The 19,468-nt window shown below is 41.2% G+C and overlaps 2 protein-coding genes across 4 annotated transcripts in view; one reads left to right on the plus strand and one right to left on the minus strand.

The window, feature by feature from the left end:
* The window catches only part of ABHD18 (abhydrolase domain containing 18), a 51,032-nt gene extending 32,171 nt beyond the window's left edge, over positions 1-18,861 (minus strand). The window contains exon 1 of the mRNA XM_043568768.1: positions 18,713-18,861. The gene's annotated coding sequence lies outside the window, so the exon portion shown is untranslated. The remainder of the gene's footprint in view (positions 1-18,712) is intronic.
* A 202-nt stretch (positions 18,862-19,063) lies between these two features.
* MFSD8 (major facilitator superfamily domain containing 8) overlaps positions 19,064-19,468 on the plus strand; it is a 50,205-nt gene continuing 49,800 nt past the window's right edge. For all 3 annotated transcript variants that reach the window (XM_043568743.1, XM_043568747.1, XM_043568756.1), the window contains exon 1: positions 19,064-19,264. In XM_043568743.1, the coding sequence (XP_043424678.1) occupies positions 19,200-19,264 (65 nt within the window). In that variant the 5' untranslated portion in view covers positions 19,064-19,199. The remainder of the gene's footprint in view (positions 19,265-19,468) is intronic.

A 19,468-nucleotide genomic window follows, 5' to 3' on the forward strand; every position in this document is an offset into this window, starting at 1 on the left:
CATGAGGCTGTGGTGGGGAGCCATAGTTTTAGGGCAGAGTGAGGGAGCCTGGGAACATATGTAATTTTCCCATTTTTGGTAATGTTAGGAACTATGCCTGGTTGTAACTGGTCAGTTAGAGTCTAAGGCTATTACAAGGTGGTCTAATGGGCCTATGTGTTCAGCCAGGGGTCACTGTGGGCCCTTCTACCTTACTCAGGTTTCCATTATTTAAGTTGGTTGCCGAAAAGTGGTCTCTACACTTATAACTTTATTTAATACTTAAACCTATACTTCCATGTTCTACACAGTTATTTGTTAATTCCAGATATAAATAATGGTGGATATATTTACTCCCTTCTCTCCACCACTCAATTTTCTGTTGATATTTTTTCATATGCTTATCTATGAACCTTTAGGTATATTAGTATCTCTAACCTGATATATTCGATTTTTTTTAATGAAATTTACTGACAAATTGGTTTCCATACAACACCCAGTGCTCATCCCAAAAGGTGCCCTCCTCAATACCCATCACCCACCCTCTCCTCCCTCCAACCCCCCATCAACCCTCAGTTTGTTCTCAGTTTTTAACAGTCTCTTATGCTTTGGCTCTCTCCCATTCTAACCTCTTTTTTTTTTTTTCCTTCCCCTCCCCCATGGGTTCCTGTTAAGTTTCTCAGGATCCACATAAGAGTGAAACCATATGGTATCTGTCTTTCTCTGTATAGCTTATTTCACTTAGCATCACACTCTCCAGTTCCATCCACGTTGCTACAAAAGGCCATATTTCATTTTTTCTCATTGCCACGTAATATTCCATTGTGTATATAAACCACAATTTCTTTATCCATTCATCAGTTGATGGACATTTAGGCTCTTTTCATAAATTGGCTATTGTTGAGAGTGCTGCTATGAACATTGGGGTACAAGTGGCCCTATGCATCAGTACTCCTGTATCCCTTGGATAAATTCCTAGCAGTGCTATTGCTGGGTCATAGGGTAGGTCTATTTTTAATTTTCTGAGGAACCTCCACACTGCTTTCCAGAGCGGCTGCACCAATTTGCATTCCCACCAACAGTGCAAGAGGGTTCCTGTTTCTCCACATCCTCTCCAGCATCTATAGTCTCCTGATTTGTTCATTTTGGCCACTCTGACTGGCGTGAGGTGATACCTGAGTGTGGTTTTGATTTGTATTTCCCTGATAAGGAGCGACGCTGAACATCTTTTCATGTGCCTGTTGGCCATCCGGATGTCTTCTTTAGAGAAGTGTCTATTCATGTTTTCTGCCCATTTCTTCACTGGGTTATTTGTTTTTCGGGTGTGGAGTTTGGTGAGCTCTTTATAGATTTTAGATACTAGCCCTTTGTCCGATATGTCATTTGCGAATATCTTTTCCCATTCCGTTGGTTGCCTTTTAGTTTTGTTGGTTGTTTCCTTTGCTGTGCAGAAGCTTTTTATCTTCATAAGGTCCCAGTAATTCACTTTTGCTTTTGTTCCCTTGCCTTTGGGGATGTGTCGAGTAAGAGATTGCTACGGCTGAGGTCAGAGAGGTCTTTTCCTGCTTTCTCCTCTAAGGTTTTGATGGTTTCCTGTCTCACATTCAGGTCCTTTATCCATTTTGAGTTTATTTTTGTGAATGGTGTGAGAAAGTGGTCTAGTTTCAACCTTCTGCATGTTGCTGTCCAGTTCTCCCAGCACCATTTGTTAAAGAGACTGTCTTTTTTCCATTGGATGTTCTTTCCTGCTTTGTCAAAGATGAGTTGGCCATACGTTTGTGGGTCTAGTTCTGGGGTTTCTATTCTATTCCATTGGTCTATGTGTCTGTTTTGTGTGCCAATACCATGCTGTCTTGATGATGACAGCTTTGTAGTAGAGGCTAAAGTCTGGGATTGTGATGCCTCCTGCTTTGATCTTCTTCTTCAAAATTCCTTTGGCTATTCGGGGCCTTTTGTGGTTCCATATGAATTTTAGGATTGCTTGTTCTAGTTTCGAGAAGAATGCTGGTGCAATTTTGATTGGGATTGCATTGAATGTGTAGATAGCTTTGGGTAGTATTGACATTTTGACAATATTTATTTTTCCAATCCATGAGCAGGGAATGTCTTTCCATTTCTTTAAATCTTCTTCAATTTCCTTCATAAGCTTTCTATAGTTTTCAGCATACAGATCCTTTACATCTTTGGTTAGATTTATTCCTAGGTATTTCATGCTTCTTGGTGCAATTGTGAATGGGATCCGTTTCTTTATTTGTCTTTCTGTTGCTTCATTGTTAGTGTATAAGAATGCAACTGATTTCTGTACATTGATTTTGTATCCTGCAACTTTGCTGAATTCATGTATCAGTTCTAGCAGACTTTTGGTGGAGTCTATCGGATTTTCCATGTATAATATCATGTCATCTGCAAAAAGCGAAAGCTTGACTTCATCTTTGCCAATTTTGATGCCTTTGATTTCCTTTTGTTGTCTGATTGCTGATGCTAGAACTTCCAGCACTATGTTAAACAGCAGTGGTGAGAGTGGGCATCCCTGTCGTGTTCCTGATCTCAGGGAAAAAGCTCTCAGTTTTTCCCCGTTGAGGATGATGTTAGCTGTGGGCTTTTCATAAATGGCTTTTATGATCTTTAAGTATGTTCCTTCTATCCCGACTTTCTCAAGGGTTTTTATTAAGAAAGGGTGCTGGATTTTGTCGAAGGCCTTTTCTGCATCGATTGACAGGATCATATGGTTCTTCTCTTTTTGTTAATGTGATGTATCACGTTGATTGATTTGCGAATGTTGAACCAGCCCTGCATCCCAGGAATGAATCCCACTTGATCATGGTGAATAATTCTTTTTATATGCCGTTGAATTCGATTTGCTAGTATCTTATTGAGAATTTTTGCATCCCTATTCATCAGGGATATTGGCCTGTAGTTCTCTTTTTTTACTGGGTCTCTGTCTGGTTTAGGAATCAAAGTAATACTGGCTTCATAGAATGAGTCTGGAAGTTTTCCTTCCCTTTCTATTTCTTGGAATAGCTTGAGAAGGATAGGTATTATCTCTGCTTTAAACGTCTGGTAGAACTCCCCTGGGAAGCCATCTGGTCCTGTGCTCTTATTTGTTGGGAGATTTTTGATAACCGATTCAATTTCTTCGCTGGTTATGGGTCTGTTCAAGCTTTCTATTTCCTCCTGATTGAGTTTTGGAAGAGTGTGGGTGTTTAGGAATTTGTCCATTTCTTCCAGGTTGTCCAGTTTGTTGGCATATAATTTTTCATAGTATTCCCTGATGATTGTTTGTATCTCTGAGGGATTGGTTGTAATAATTCCATTTTCATTCATCATTTTATCTATTTGGGTCAACTCCCTTTTCTTTTTGAGAAGCCTGGCTAGAGGTTTGTCAATATTGTTTATTTTTTTGGGGCGCCAGGGTGGCGCAGTCGGTTAAGCGTCCGACTTCAGCCAAGTCACGATCTCGCACTCCGTGAGTTCGAGCCCCGCGTCGGGCTCTGGGCCGATGGCTCAGAGCCTGGAGCCTGTTTCCGATTCTGTGTCTCCCTCTCTCTCTGCCCCTCCCCCGTTCATGCTCTGTCTCTCTCTGTCCCAAAAATAAATAAATGTTGAAAAAAAAAATTAAAAAAAATATATATATATTGTTTATTTTTTCAAAAAACCAACTCTTGGTTTCGTTGATCTGCTCTACAGCTTTTTAGATTCTATATTGTTTATTTCTGCTCTGATCTTTATTATTTCTCTTCTTCTGCTGGGTTTAGGCTGCCTTTGCTGTTCTGCTTCCAGTTCCTTTAGGTGTGCTGTTAGATTTTGTATTTGGGATTTTTCTTGTTTCTTGAGATAGGCCTGGATTGCAATGTATTTTCCTCTCAGGACTGCCTTTGCTGCGTCCCAAAGCGTTTGGATTGTTGTATTTTCATTTTCGTTTGTTTCCATATATTTTTTAATTTCCTCTCTAATTGCCTGGTTGACCCACTCATTCATTAGTAGGGTGCTCTTTAACCTCCATGCTTTTGGAGGTTTTCCAGACTTTTTTCTGTGGTTGATTTCAAGCTTCATAGCATTGTGGTCTGAAAGTAAGCATGGTATAATTTCAATTCTTGTAAACTTATGAAGGGCTGTTTTGTGACCCAGTATATGATCTATCTTGGAGAATGTTCCATGTGCACTCGAGAAGAAAGTATATTCTGTTGCTTTGGGATGCAGAGTTCTAAATATATCTGTCAAGTCCATCTGATCCAATGTCTCATTCAGGGCCCTTGTGTCTTTATTGACCGTGTGTCTAGATGATCTATCCATTTCTGTAAGTGGGGTGTTAAAGTCCCCTGCAATTACCACATTCTTATCAATAAGGTTGCTTATGTTTATGAGTAATTGTTTTATATATTTGGGGGCTCCGGTATTCGGTGCATAGACATTGATAATTGTTAGCTCTTCCTGATGGATAGACCCTGTAACTATTATATAATGTCCTTCTTCATCTCTTGTTACAGCCTTTAATTTAAAGTCTAGTTTGTCTGATATAAGTATGGCTACTCCAGCTTTCTTTTGGCTTCCAGTCGCATGATAAATAGTTCTCCATCCCCTCACTCTCAATCTAAAGGTGTCCTCAGGTCTAAAATGAGTCTCTTGTAGACAGCAAATAGATGGGTCTTGTTTTTTTATCCATTCTGATACCCTATGTCTTTTGGTTGGCGCATTTAATCCATTTACATTCAGTGTTATTATAGAAAGATACGGGTTTAGAGTCATTGTGATGTCTGTATGTTTTATGCTTATAGTGATGTCTCTGGGACTTTGTCTCACAGGGTCCCCCTTAGGATCTCTTGTAGGGCTGGTTTAGTGGTGACAAATTCCTTCAGTTTTTGTTTGTTTGGGAAGACCTTTATCTCTCCTTCTATTCTAAATGACAGACTTGCTGGATAAAGGATTCTTGGCTGCATATTTTTTCTGTCTAGCACCCTGAAAATCTCTTGCCAATTCTTTCTGGCCTGCCAAGTTTCAAAAGAGAGATCAGTCACGAGTCTTATAGGTCTCCCTTTATATGTGAGGGCACGTTTACCCCTTGCTGCTTTCAGAATTTTCTCTTTATCCTTGTATTTTGCCAGTTTCACTATGATATGTCGTGCAGAAGATCGATTCAAGTTACGTCTGAAGGGAGTTCTCTGTGCCTCTTGGATTTCAATGCCTTTTTCCTTCCCCAGTTCAGGGAAGTTCTCAGCTATGATTTCTTCAAGTACCCCTTCAGCACCTTTCCCTCTCTCTTCCTCCTCTGGGATACCAATTATGCGTATATTATTTCTTTTTAGTGTATCACTTAATTCTCTAATTTTCCCCTCATACTCCTGGATTTTTTTATCTCTCTTTTTCTCAGCTTCCTCTTTTTCCATAACTTTATCTTCTAGTTCACCTATTCTCTCCTCTGCCTCTTCAAGCCGAGCCGTGGTCGTTTCCATTTTGTTTTGCATTTCATTTAAAGCGTTTTTCAGCTCCTCGTGACTGTTCCTTAGTCCCTTGATCTCTGTAGCAAGAGATTCTCTGCTGTCCTTTATACTGTTTTCAAGCCCAGCGATTAATTTTATGACTATTATTCTAAATTCACTTTCTGTTATATTATTTAAATCCTTTTTGATCAGCTCATTAGCTGTTGTTATTTCCTGGAGATTCTTCTGAGGGGAATTCTTCCGCTTGGTCATTTTGGATAGTCCCTGGCGTGGTGAGGACCTGCAGGGCACTTCCCCTGTGCTGTGGTGTATACCTGGAGTTGGTGGGCGGGGCCGCAGTCAGACCTGATGTCTGCCCCCAGCCCACCACTGGGGCCACAGTCAGACTGGTGTGTGCCTTCTCTTCCCCTCTCCTAGGGGCGGGATTCACTGTGGAGTGGCATGGCTCGTCTGGGCTACTTGCACCCTGCCAGGCTTGTGATGCTGGGGATCTGGCGTATTAGCTGGGGTGGGTAGGCAAGGTGCACGGGGGCAGGAGGGGCAGGCTTAGATCGCTTCTCCTTAGGTGATCCACTTCAGGAGGGGCCCTGTGGCAGCGGGAGGGAGTCAGATCCGCTGCGGGAGGTTTGGCTCCGCAGAAGCGCAGAGTTGGGTGTTTGCGCAGAGCGAGCAAGTTCCCTGGCAGGAACCGGTTCTCTTTGGGATTTTGGCTGGGGGATGGGCGGGAGAGATGGCGCTGGCGAGCGCCTTTGTTCCCCACCAAACTGAGCTCTGTTGTCAGGGGGCTCAGCAGCTCTCCCTCCCTTTGTCCTCCAGCCTTCCCGCTTTCCGAGCAGAGCTGTTAACTTATGACCTCCCAGACGCTAAGTCGCGCTTGTTGTGGGAACACAGTCCGTCAGGCCCCTCCGCTTTTGCAAGCCCGACTCGGGGGCTCTGCTTGGCCTGCGAGCCGCCCCTCCGCCCCGGCTCCCTCCCGCCAGTCCGTGGAGCGCGCACCGCCTCGCCGCCCTTCCTACCCTCTTCCGTGGGCCTCTCGTTTGCGTTTGGCTCCGGCGACTCTGTTCTGCTAATCCTCTGGCGGTTTTCTGGGTTATTTAGGCAGGTGTAGATGGAATCTAAGTGATCAGCAGGACGTGCGGTGAGCCCAGCATCCTCCTAAGCCGCCATCTTGCAAAAAACTCCTATATTCGCTTTAAAAGATGATCTCTGACACTAACTGTGAAACTTGATTCACAGCAAAAAAGCTTTTACCATTCTATTAATTTTAAAAATTAGCTTTACATGCAGTCTACAAATTTTCTAAAATGTTTATATAATCAAACCAATCCATCTCACATCCTTAACACACTGGAAGAAGGGTATGATTCAATTTTTTTAATGTTACATCTCCCCCCCCCCTTTTTTTTTGTAGTTTTAAGTTTATATTTAAATTCCAGTTAGTTAACATACAATGTAATATTAATTTCAGGTATAGAATTTACTGATTCATTACTTACATACAGCACTCACTAGTCATCACAAGTGCCCTCCTCACTACCTATCACTCATTTTCCTGTCATTGGAGAACACTATAAAATATTTTTTATCAACCAGATTTCTAGAAACATTATTTTTTTCTCTACTGCTAATTGCTATTTTTTAAACCTAGAATTCTTTTATAAACATAGATCTAGTTCTAAAACCTACATTCCATTTTTATTTTTTTTATTAAAAAAATTTTTTAATGCTTACTTATTTTTGAGAGCGAGTGAGCGTGGGAGGGACAGAGAGAGAGGGAGACACAGAAACTGAAGCAGGCTCCAGGCTCTGAGCTGCCAGCACAGAGCCCAAAGTAGGGCCTGAACCCATGAACCGTGACATCATGACCTGAACCAAAGTCTGGCACTTAACCAACTGAGCCACCCAGTCGCCCTACATTCCATTTTTTTTTTTTTTTTAATTTTTTTTTTTTCAACGTTTATTTTATATTTGGGACAGAGAGAGACAGAGCATGAACGGGGGAGGAACAGAGAGAGAGAGGGAGACACAGAATCGGAAACAGGCTCCAGGCTCCGAGCCATCAGCCCAGAGCCTGACGCGGGGCTCGAACTCACGGACCGCGAGATCGTGACCTGGCTGAAGTCGGACGCTTAACCGACTGCGCCACCCAGGCGCCCCTACATTCCATTTTTAAAACCCCTTTTAAGTAGCTTTTACAAACTGTTGTTTTACTGTTTATACGTCTACAATGAACTTTTCATTTACATTCCAATTATGTTTGTCATAACTTATACAATATCCTATTTGTAATGTAACCAATAGTGTGTTTAATTCACATATTAACTTAGTAACACTGTTATTATTTTTTTAGCCTTTTCATCCAGTTTTATTTCCTCCATTAATATTTTATTCTGTCCTTTAAGTATTTTTATTAAACATGTTACATGACTAATAGGCTATGAATATGATTCCTTTTTCTTTTTTCTTAAACAGGATTTTTTGTAGATTTTTTTAAAATTAAAATTTATTTATTTAATTCAATTTAGTTAACATACTGTGCAGTACTGGTTTCAGTAGAACCCAGTGATTCATCACTTACATACAACACCCAGTGCTCATCCCACAAATGCCCTCCTTAATGCCCATCATCCACTTAGCCCAATCCCCCAACTACCTCTCCTTCAGCAACCCTGTTGGCTCTCTGTATTTAAGAGTCTCTTGGGGAGCCTGGGTGGCTCAGTCAGTTGGGCATACGGCTCTGGCATAGGTCATGATCTCACGGTTTGTGAGTTCAAGCCCCGCATTGGGCTGACTGGTGAGTCTGGAGCCTGCTTCGGATTCTGTGTCTCATTCTCTCTCTGCCCCTCCTCCACTTGTGCGCATGCGCGCGCTCTCTCTCTCTCTCTCTCTCAAAAATAAATAAAATGTAAAAAAAAAAAAAGTCTCTTATGGTTTGTCTCCCTGTTTTTATCTTATTTTTCCTTCTCTTCCCTATGTTCATCTGCTGTATTTCTTAAATTCCACATGAGTGAAATCATATGATATTTGTCTTTCTCTGATTTATTTCACTTACCATAATACACTTAGGTCCCATCCATGATGTTGCAAAAGGCAAGATTTCATTCTTTCTGATTGCCAAGTTGTATTCCATTCCCTCTCTCCCTCTCTCTCTCTCTCTCTCTCTCTCTCTCTCTCTCTATATATATATATATATATATATATACACACACACACACCTCTTCTTTTTTTTAAATATTTATTTTTGAGAGAGAGAGAGCGTGAGCAGGGGAGGGACAGAGAGAAAGGGAGACACAGAATCCAAAGAAGGTTCCAGCCTCTGAACTGTCAGCACAGAGCCTGAGCAGGGCTCGAACCCATGAACCATGAGATCATGACCTAAGCTGAAGTTGGATGCTCAACCAACTGAGCCACCCAGGTGCCCCTACTACCTCTTCTTTATCCATTCATCAGTCAATGGACATTTAGGCTCTTTCCATAATTTGGCTATTGCTGATAGTGCTGCTATAAACATGGGGATGCATGTACCCCTTCAAATCAGCATTTTTGTATCCTTTGGATAAATACCCAGTAGTGCAATTGCTGGGTCATAGGGTAGTTCTGCTTTTAATTTCTTGAGGAGCCTCCATACTGTCTTCCAGAATGGCTGCACCAGTTTGCATTCCCACCAACAGTGCAAAAGGGTTCCCCCTTCTCCGTATCCTTGCCAACATCTGTTGTTTCCTCAACTGTTTATTTTAGCCATTCGGACAGGTGTGAGGAAGTATCTCATTGTGCTTTTGATTTGTATTTCTCTGATAATGAGTGATGTTGAGTATCTTTTTGTGTATCTGTTAGCCATATGGATGTCTTCTTTAGAAAAATATCTATTCATGTCTTTTGTCCATCTTCACTGGATTATTTGTTTTTTGGCTGTTGAATTTGGTAAGTTCTTTTTTTTCTTAATTTTTTAAAATTTACTTATTTATTTTGAGAGAGACAGAGATAGCACAAGTGGTGGAGGGGCAGAGAGAGGGAGACAAAGAATCCCAAGCAGGCTCTGCACTGCCGCCTGGAGCCTGATGTGGTGCTCGAACTCACGAAACTGTGAGATCATGACCTGAGCCGAAATCAAGAGTCAGATGTTTAACCAACTGAGCCACCCAGGCACCCAAGGATTCCTTTTTCTTTATTTTTTAAAATTCTTTTGGCACAAAAACAGACACACAGACCAATGGAATAGAATAGAAACCCCAGAACTAGACCCACAAACGTATGGCCAACTCATCTTTGACAAAGCAGGAAAGAACATCCAATGGAAAAAAGACAGCCTCTTTAACAAATGGTGCTGGGAGAACTGGACAGCAACATGCAGAAGGTTGAAACTAGACCACTTTCTCACACCATTCACAAAAATAAACTCAAAATGGATAAAGGACCTAAATGTGAGACAGGAAACCATCAAAACCTTAGAGGAGAAAGCAGGAAAAGACCTCTCTGACCTCAGCCGTAGCAATCTCTTACTCGACACATCCCCAAAGGCAAGGGAACAAAAGCAAAAGTGAATTACTGGGACCTTATGAAGATAAAAAGCTTCTGCACAGCAAAGGAAACAACCAACAAAACTAAAAGGCAACCAACGGAATGGGAAAAGATATTCGCAAATGACATATCGGACAAAGGGCTAGTATCTAAAATCTATAAAGAGCTCACCAAACTCCACACCTGAAAAACAAATAACCCAGTGAAGAAATGGGCAGAAAACATGAATAGACACTTCTCTAAAGAAGACATCCGGATGGCCAACAGGCACATGAAAAGATGTTCAGCGTCGCTCCTTATCAGGGAAATACAAATCAAAACCACACTCAGGTATCACCTCACGCCAGTCAGAGTGGCCAAAATGAACAAATCAGGAGACTATAGATGCTGGAGAGGATGTGGAGAAACGGGAACCCTCTTGCACTGTTGGTGGGAATGCAAATTGGTGCAGCCGCTCTGGAAAGCAGTGTGGAGGTTCCTCAGAAAATTAAAAATAGACCTACCCTATGACCCAGCAATAGCACTGCTAGGAATTTATCCAAGGGATACAGGAGTACTGATGCATAGGGCCACTTGTACCCCAATGTTCATAGCAGCACTCTCAACAATAGCCAAATTATGAAAAGAGCCTAAATGTCCATCAACTGATGAATGGATAAAGAAGTTGTGGTTTATATACACAATGGAATATTACGTGGCAATGAGAAAAAATGAAATATGGCCTTTTGTAGCAACGTGGATGGAACTGGAGAGTGTGATGCTAAGTGAAATAAGCTATACAGAGAAAGACAGATACCATATGGTTTCACTCTTATGTGGATCCTGAGAAACTTAACAGGAACCCATGGGGGAGGGGAAGGAAAGAAAAAAAAAAAAAAAGAGGTTAGAGTGGGAGAGAGCCAAAGCATAAGAGACTGTTAAAAACTGAGAACAAACTGAGGGTTGATGGGGGATGGGAGGGAGGAGAGGGTGGGTGATGGGTATTGAGGAGGGCACCTTTTGGGATGAGCACTGGGTGTTGTATGGAAACCAATTTGTCAATAAATTTCATATAAAAAAAATAAAAAAATAAATAAAATTCTTTTTTAATGTTTATTTATGAGAGAGACAGAGACAGAATGCGAGTGGGTTAGGGGCAGAGAGAGAGGGAGACACAGAATCCAAAGTAGGCTCCAGGTTCCGAGCTGTCAGCATAGAGCCCAATCCAGGGCTCAAACTCACAAACTGTGAGATCATAAGCTGGGTCGAAGTCAGACGCTCAACCGACTGAGCCACCCAGGTGCCCCAGGATTCCTTTTTCTTTAGATGAATATTACTATATCATAAGAAAATGTTTTATTCTAGATTTTTTCCATCAATACCATGACTTTTGTATTAGAACTGCTTTCCATGAATGAGCGTATCAAATAGGGGAGACTTATTCCTCTGTAAATGAATACGCATGTCTCCACAACAGCATTCTCTCCTTCCAGTTTCATACAGGCTAAGCCATATAAGAAAGCCAGGATCACAAGTCATAAAGTGAAAAAGTTCCATTCATGTTACCAACTTCCAGGATTATGCTTCTTAAACTAGTATCCTAAGGAATTTTACAAACTTGCCTTTAATTTTTTTAAATATTTATTTATTTTTGCATGGCAGACACAGAATGCAAGTGGGAAGGGGGTAGAGAGAGAGGGTGACAGAGAATCTGAATCAGGCTCTGCACTGACAGCAGAAACCCAATGCAGGGCTCAAACTCACAAACCGAGAGATCATGACCTAAGCCAAAGTTGGATGCTTAAATGACCAAGCCACCCAGGTGCCCCTACAAGCCTGCCTTTAAAACAGATTTCTCATTATACAGTTAAAACCTTGGTTTACAAGCATAATTTGTTCCAGAAACATGCTTGTAATCCAAAGCACTCGTATATCAAAGCAAATTTCAAGAACCATTGGCTCAGCTGTGATCATGTGACTTTTGGCATCACATACTACTTGTTGTAAGACATCACTCACTTTTCAAGTTAAAACTTATTAGAAATGTTTGCTCATCTTGCAAAACACTTCCAGAACAAGTTACTTACGATCCAAGGTTTTACTGTATTTGATTAATATTTTTCCAAGATTTCTTTTTTTAAATGTTTATTCATTTTGAGAGAGAGCACACGTGTCCATGTGCTAGCATAAGTGGGGGAGGGGCGGGGGGAGAGGGAGAGGGGGAGGGGGAGAGAGAGAGAGAGAGAGAGAGAGAGAGAGAGAGAATATCCCAAGGAGGCTTCACACTGTCAGCACAGAGCTTGATGGGGGGCTGGAATTCACAAACCATGACATCATGACTGGAGCCAAAATTAAGAGTCAGACACTTAACTGACTGAACCACCCAGGTGCCCCCAAGGTATCTTTTTTTTTTTTTTTAATATTTATTTTTAAGGGAGAAAGAGAGTGAGGGGAGGGGACAGAGAGAGAGAATCTCAAGCAGGCTCTGCACCTTCAGCACTGAGCCTAACGTGGGGCTTGAACTCACAAACTGTGGATCACGACCTGAGCTGAAATCAGGGGTCAGATGCTTTAACCGACTGAGCCACCCAAGGGCCCCGTGACATATCTTTAATAGTACACCTAGTTTGGACAGAATATTTATCTGAAAATGAAAAAAAAAAAAAACCTAAAGAATATTAAAAAAAAAATTGTACTAAATATATCCAATTACAAAATGATACCTTATAGAATTCTGCATGGAAAAACAGACAGTAAAAACTTGGTTTGTGAGCATGATTTCATTCCAGAAACATGCTTATAATCCAAAGCACTTGTATATCGAAGCGAATTTCAAGAACCATTGGCTCAGTTGTGACCATGTGACATTTAGCATCACATACTACTCACATTGCAAGACATCGGTTGTTTATCAAGTTAAAATTTATTGGAAATGTTTGTCTTCTGGAACACTCGCAGAACAAGTTACTCACAACCCAAGGTTTTACAGTATTTTTTTTTAATGTTTATTTATTTCCTGGGGTGTGGGGGGACACAGAGAGTGGGAGAGAGAGATTCCCAAGCAGGTTCCATGATCAGCATGGAGTGGGACATGGGCCTCATCCAACGACTGTGAGATCATGACCTAAGCCAGTATCAATGGTTACACACTTAACCAACTGAGCCATCCAGGTGCCCCCTGCATGGAAAAATATTAAGTAAACGATATAAACATAAAATCTTAGTTTCTGTTGTAACATGTTTACAAATAGTATCTCAAAAGAACAATGTTATAAATAGAACAGAGGAGAGATCCTGCAAACTTTTCTATAAAGAGTTAGATAGTAAATATTATAGACTTTGCTAGCTAAGAGGTGAACTCAAAGGTATTATGTAGGTATATAAAATCACAAAAAAGAAAACTAATATTCACAAAATTTTACTGAGGAAATTCAAAATATGATAATAATAAGTAATCTTTTATAATATATGTCTATTAATGAAAAGACTGAATTTTTTTTCTTGGGATTTTATTTAAAGTGGGTTCAATGTTAATGTCCCATCACTAAATTGAGCACTAGCGTTTATCTGTACAAACCATTCATAGTTCATGGGCTATACAAAAGCAGGCAGGTTGGCCCATAAGCCATAGTTTGGTGACTCCTGGGCTAGAAAATCAAATAAATCATAGATATCTCACAAATGTCACAATAACGTCACAAATGCAAAGATACAACTATAAAATACTGTATTAAAACCATAAATTGTCCAATCTTATAAAATGATATAAATAAAATGTAAATACTGATTTTTATTTTTTGGGAGGAATCTTTTTTTTATGTTTATTTATTTTTGAGAGAGAGAGAGAGAGAGAACGAGTGGGAGAGAGGCAGAGAGAGAAGGAGACACAGAATCTGAAGCAGACTCCAGACTCCAAGCTGTCAACACAGAGCCTGACGTGGGGCTCAAATTCATGAACCGTGAGGTCTTGACCTGATCTGAAGTCAAACACTTAACTGACTGAGCCACCCAGGCACAACATAAATATTGATTTTAAAATAATTAAATATGTCACAAGGTACTCCTAAAATCAGTATTCCATCTAAAACAAACACTAATTATTTAATTAGCCATGTTGTGTCTGCTTTCTTAAAATTTATAGTTTAGTAGCTAACAGATGGAAAAAACCCACCACCATCATTGGTGACCACCAATGATGAATGGATAAACAAAATGTGGTGTATACATACAATGGAATATTATGCAGCCTTAGGAAGGAATGGAATTCTAACATGCTACAACATGGAGGACTTTGAGGACATTACATTACATTCACCTTGGCTAGGTGAAACAAGCCAGTCACAAAAAGACAAATACTGAATAATTCTACTTTTTTGAGGTACGTAGAGCAGCCAGATTCATAAATAGAAAGGAGAATGGTAGTTACCAGAGGCTGGGGGGGACAGGGAAGGGGACCAGGAATATTGTATAATGTATAGAGAGTTTCAGTTTTGTAAGATGAAGAATTCTATATATGGATGGTGGTACTGTTTGCACAACAGTATGACTGAACTTAATACCACTGAATGTACACTTAAAAACGGTTAAGATGGTAAATTTTATATGATGTGTACTACACATAAATCATTTTATGTGATGATTTTACCACAATAAAAAAAACTGGGAAAAAATGTAGAAATTGGAGTTGACAGACTCTCTATAAAATTTTTCAGAAGTAAATTGATACTTTCTTTCCCTCTTGATAACTTTCTCAGTAAGGATAAGTAATTCATTATCCTATTGTCTAAGAACAGAACTTAAAGCATGTATTCTCTTCAACAATATGCCATTGCATAATTTAAATATTTGAAGACCTCACTAAGGCCTTTAAATAGAATAATTTTTTTAATGTTCATTTATTTATTTTGAGAGAGAGTGAGTGAGCACAAGCAGGGTAGGGGAAGAGAGAGGGAGTGGGAATTCCAAGCAGGTTCTGTACTGTCAACGCAGAGCCCGATGCGGGACTGGGACTGGACCTCAGCAATGTGAGATCAGGACCTCAACCTGAGCCACCCAGGTGCCACTTTAAATAGAATAATTTGAGTAACAAATCACTTTAATTGGTTTTCCCCAACTTCTCACTTCCCCCATCTTGAGGATTAGTTTCAGAGAACCCAGCCTATCTGGGTTTTCTGCTTTCAGGTTTCATCTAGCTTCCATTAAAATGTCAGTTGGGCTCTGTTCTCTTCTGGAAGCTTGAATGGAGAAGAACCTGCTTCCAAGCTCACTCAGGTTGTTGGCAGAATTCATTTGTTTGCAGCTATCAGCCTAAGAGTTTCGATATTTTGCTGTTTGTTAGCCAGAGGCCAACCTCAGTTCCGAAGGGCTATCTATGGTTCCCTACCATACGGCTGTCTTCATAGGAGTTCACAAAAGGGCAGCTTACTTCTTCAAGGCCAACAGGAGAGTGAGAATGTGCTAGCAAGATGGAATCTAAAATAAAACCTAATGTAACCATAGGAGTGTCATCCCATCAACTTTGCCATGTAACATAACATCATCACAGACCATTTATTTTCTCTATAGTGGGGGAAAAGGATGGGGTTGATGTCTTCCTTTCTAGCATCCATGGCATCAACAGCAATTAGCAGATTCCCCGTTAGTATTAAAAAAAAAAAAAAAAAAAAAAAAAGCAGGGGCCTGGGTGGCTCAGTTGGTTGAGCATACAACTTCAGCTCAGGTCATGAGCTGGTGGTTCATGAGCTCGAGCCTCACGTTGGGCTGACTGCTTCAGATCCTCTGTTGCCCTCTCTCTGCCCCTCACCTGCTCACACGTGCTATCTCTCTCAAAAATAAATAGGCATTTTTTTAAAAAAGCAAAATTCCAATACTCAAATTTTACAATAAGGAGAAAAGTACTAAACTGCTCATTAGACATCCCATTTTTCTATACAATATTCTTTCTTAGTTGGTAAACAAAGGCAAATATACAAAAGTAAAGTTCAAGGGAAGCAGGAAAAGACCTGAGAACAATGAACTCTTCAAATATTTTCTAAAGTACAATGTTTATTAGATGTCTAAGTCGTTTAGTCATTTCTAATTTTCAACCCTATAGCAGAAAAGCTTTCCAAATCACTTTCATTCCATATAATATAGGTCTTAACAGTCAGCGCTCCAAATCTGGAACCAGCATACTCCTTGCTATATTAACCTGCCAGTAAGCTACAGAAAGCAAATCAAGAACACACAAAGCCTGCTATAAATTTGGTTATGGAGATGAGGGCTACACAGAACCTCTTAAGTCCAGTTTCAGTTCCAAGAACAATATTAATATTGATTTCTGGGACATTATAAAACATAAGTCTTCTAAACAGGGCTAACTGGTATCCAATGCCATGAACAGATAAAGTCCAGAGTAGCAACAAGTCCAATTCACCAAAAGGAGGCATCATCTAGAGGCACGTCTGATACTTAAAGACTTTATGTCAGGCTGGATTGACACCAGTGAGTTTCTGCAGAGACAGGACCCATTTTTTGAAGTCTGTATAAAGCCAAACTGATACAAATGTTATCTATAGTTTTATAAAGCCAACACAAAAGGAAACATCAAAGTACTTCCACAAAAACACACTTCAACAAAAATAGTTCTACTACAGCGCAGAGGAATGAAAAGTCTTTCCTAGAAATGAGCGCTATTGCTAAAGTGGCACTCAGAGTCTATATACCGTATAGTACTTTTATCTATCACTCTAATAGTTAAGCATTTAAACAATGCAATCCTAATTTTTCCTGGATTTTTATCCTCATAAAGTTGATCCATAAATAGGAAGTTTATCTGTTCATTTTGAGGGGTGGCTATCTATTCTAAGCAGTCATCTAAGGAAATATAACTGGTGGATTGTCTCATATCCTTGTGAAACATTCAGCAAATAATCTAATCTCTTTTCAAACTTAGTTCTTCTTTTCCATGGGCATTAAAGAAAGTAATTAAGATTTTTAAAAGGTTTTTTAAATATTTACTTTGTTTGGGTACACTGTTCCTAAGAAATGATTTTTTCTTTTCTTTCTTTCTTTCTTTCTTTCTTTCTTTCTTTTCCCCTATGGTATAATACACAGAGCTTATTTAGATTTCACTTGTTTTACACATAGTCATTCCATGTACTTTTGTGGTCTAAAGTCATCACTTGGAGGTAGCAATGGAAAATAGCAGTGTCAGAAGACCTGGGTTCCTTCACTAGCTATGTGACCTTGAGTAAGCCACCCTAACCTATAAAAGGGGACTAGTATCTGGCCTACTATACACACATAGCAAATTATTCAATTTATATAAAAATTGATCAACTGTTTTGATATATTTTAAGAGATATAGGAAAAGATTCTTCTTAAAAATATTTTCATAGGAAGGCTGCTGATGAAAAAAGCACAGGCTTTACACTCAGGAGTCCTGTGTTTCTTGGATTCTAGCTCTGTTACTTATTAACGTATGATCTTGGCAAATTAATTATTCTCCATGCTTTCAATTTCCTTGTATGTTTGACATAATCCCAACTCAGAGGATTGTTGTAGGATTAAATGAGGTAATTCAATAATCACTCACTCAACATGTATTTATCTAGCAATCATTCTGCTTGGTGCAATACTAGTTAAAAGTCCCATGTGAAACACACACACACACTGTGCTAGACTACTAGACTTCAGGGTTTCAAAAAAAAGTCAATGATACATTAAAGCTACATTATGGCAAAAACAAAACAAAACAAAACAAAAAAAACCTAATTTTTTTTTTCACCTATGTACCTTTTTGGAACCAGTCATAGGAATCTGGTAAGTTTTTGTGAGCTGTTACAGACAAATTTGCAAGACTGAATCCAAGCACAAAAAGTCAAGTCTGGATTCAGAAAATAATTCTGAACTAACAGAAAACACATTTTGAGTCTAGCTGTTCATGTGCCTGACAGGATAAACACAAGAAGGTCACAAAAAAGACAAAGGTTAGAACTGATGGCATTTACCACACAACATATAACTAATATAGGGCCTGGCATAGGGTAACTGCTTATAAATATTGGTTGAAAGAATTGAATTGAATTGAATTGAATCCCAATTCTGCCACCAAGTGACTCTGAGTAAGTTATCAACTTGTCTGAACCTTAGTTCTCTGTGAAATATAAATGTGTCTGTTTTATCTATCTCATAGGACAGTTGTTATCAAATGAAATCACATGAGAATGTATTGGCACTAACAAAACAATAATTATGACATATAATGACTACTGGTACTAATTAGCTCAGAAGCCTACTTGTAAGATGCTAATATGTAAGTACAACGAAAGAGCATCAAAATCTACTGGGGAAAACCCCCCATATTTTCGAAAAATGTCATCTTTATGATGAAAGGAGCTGGTCACCGCTAAACTGGTGCTGTTCCTTTTCTAACCCGTAGGTTACAGCGGCAGGGTCTGCTGAGTGGCATCGTGTTTGACTGAATCCCCCAGTCAGCCCAGGCAGCAGTAAGATGCCGATTTGAGGGTCCCCACCTTCAGAACCACCATCCAGGCCCAAACAAGGCACTACCGGTAAGATGCCTTTGTAGTTAGCGGAGCGAGAAAACAACAGCACCGAGACAATTCCACCCTCCATAGGGGTAAAGGGACCGCCTGCCAGCCTAACTCACCCGGGTCGGCCAGAGCGCGCCCCAAAGCCCCGCCTTCGTCCAGCGCCCCCGCGTCTCCGGCCAAGCCCTGCGCCCCCAGTCCCTGCCTCCTGGCACGTACGCAGTGCTGAAGGCTGGGGGAGTGCGGCCTGGACCGGCTACTTACCCAATGGCCGTTCTTAGGGCGCCTGCTGTCCAGCTGGCCGAGCCTCCCGGCACTGTCCTTCCGGGGCTCCCAGGACTTGCCTTCAGTCGGAGCCCCAACTGCAGCGACTGCAACCTCTGCAAGCACGTAGGAGCAAGGGGGCGCAGAAAGCGAAGCCTACAGAGAGGGACGAGCCCGGGGCGGGGTAGCCGTTTAGCCACGCCCTTAACCCCTCCCCCGCTGTTCCCCGCGAAGTCCTGGGAGGCAACGAGGTACCGACGGACGTAAGAAAGCTAGGACACAGGGCCCCGCCCCTGACCTCTTCCCGCCCTGCCGGGTCCAGACTACGCCGTGACTCCGTCGCTGACCTCGGGGCGCTCCACCCACTTCTAGTTGGTGGGCGCGCAAGCGCACTTGCCGGCTTCTTTTGACAGCTTTGGCCAAGTGAGAAGGGAGGGGAGCAGGAGGTGTCGCGAGAGTTGGCCTCCGCCTCGTAGGTGGTGTAACTATGGCGAGTCCGGGGGTCGACACTGAGCAGGAGCCGCTCTTAGGCGACCGCACACCCGGAAGCAGGTGAGCGGATGTTGGGAGAAAGCCCCCTCATCTTCCTGCGCTATTGGGACTGGCCCCTTTCCTGGCGTCAGCCTTACGGAACCGAAAGATGGGTCTCAGGGCGGCGGGAGGCTGCGTCCGGTCTGGTGAAACAGGGCGATGTGCTCCTGCGCCTGAGAAAAGAGGTCCGCGGTGAGCCAGCGGGTTCTGGTGAAGCTGTCAGAG

Source organism: Prionailurus bengalensis, chromosome B1, assembly GCF_016509475.1.
Source record: "Prionailurus bengalensis isolate Pbe53 chromosome B1, Fcat_Pben_1.1_paternal_pri, whole genome shotgun sequence".
Taxonomy (NCBI): Eukaryota; Metazoa; Chordata; class Mammalia; order Carnivora; family Felidae; genus Prionailurus; species Prionailurus bengalensis.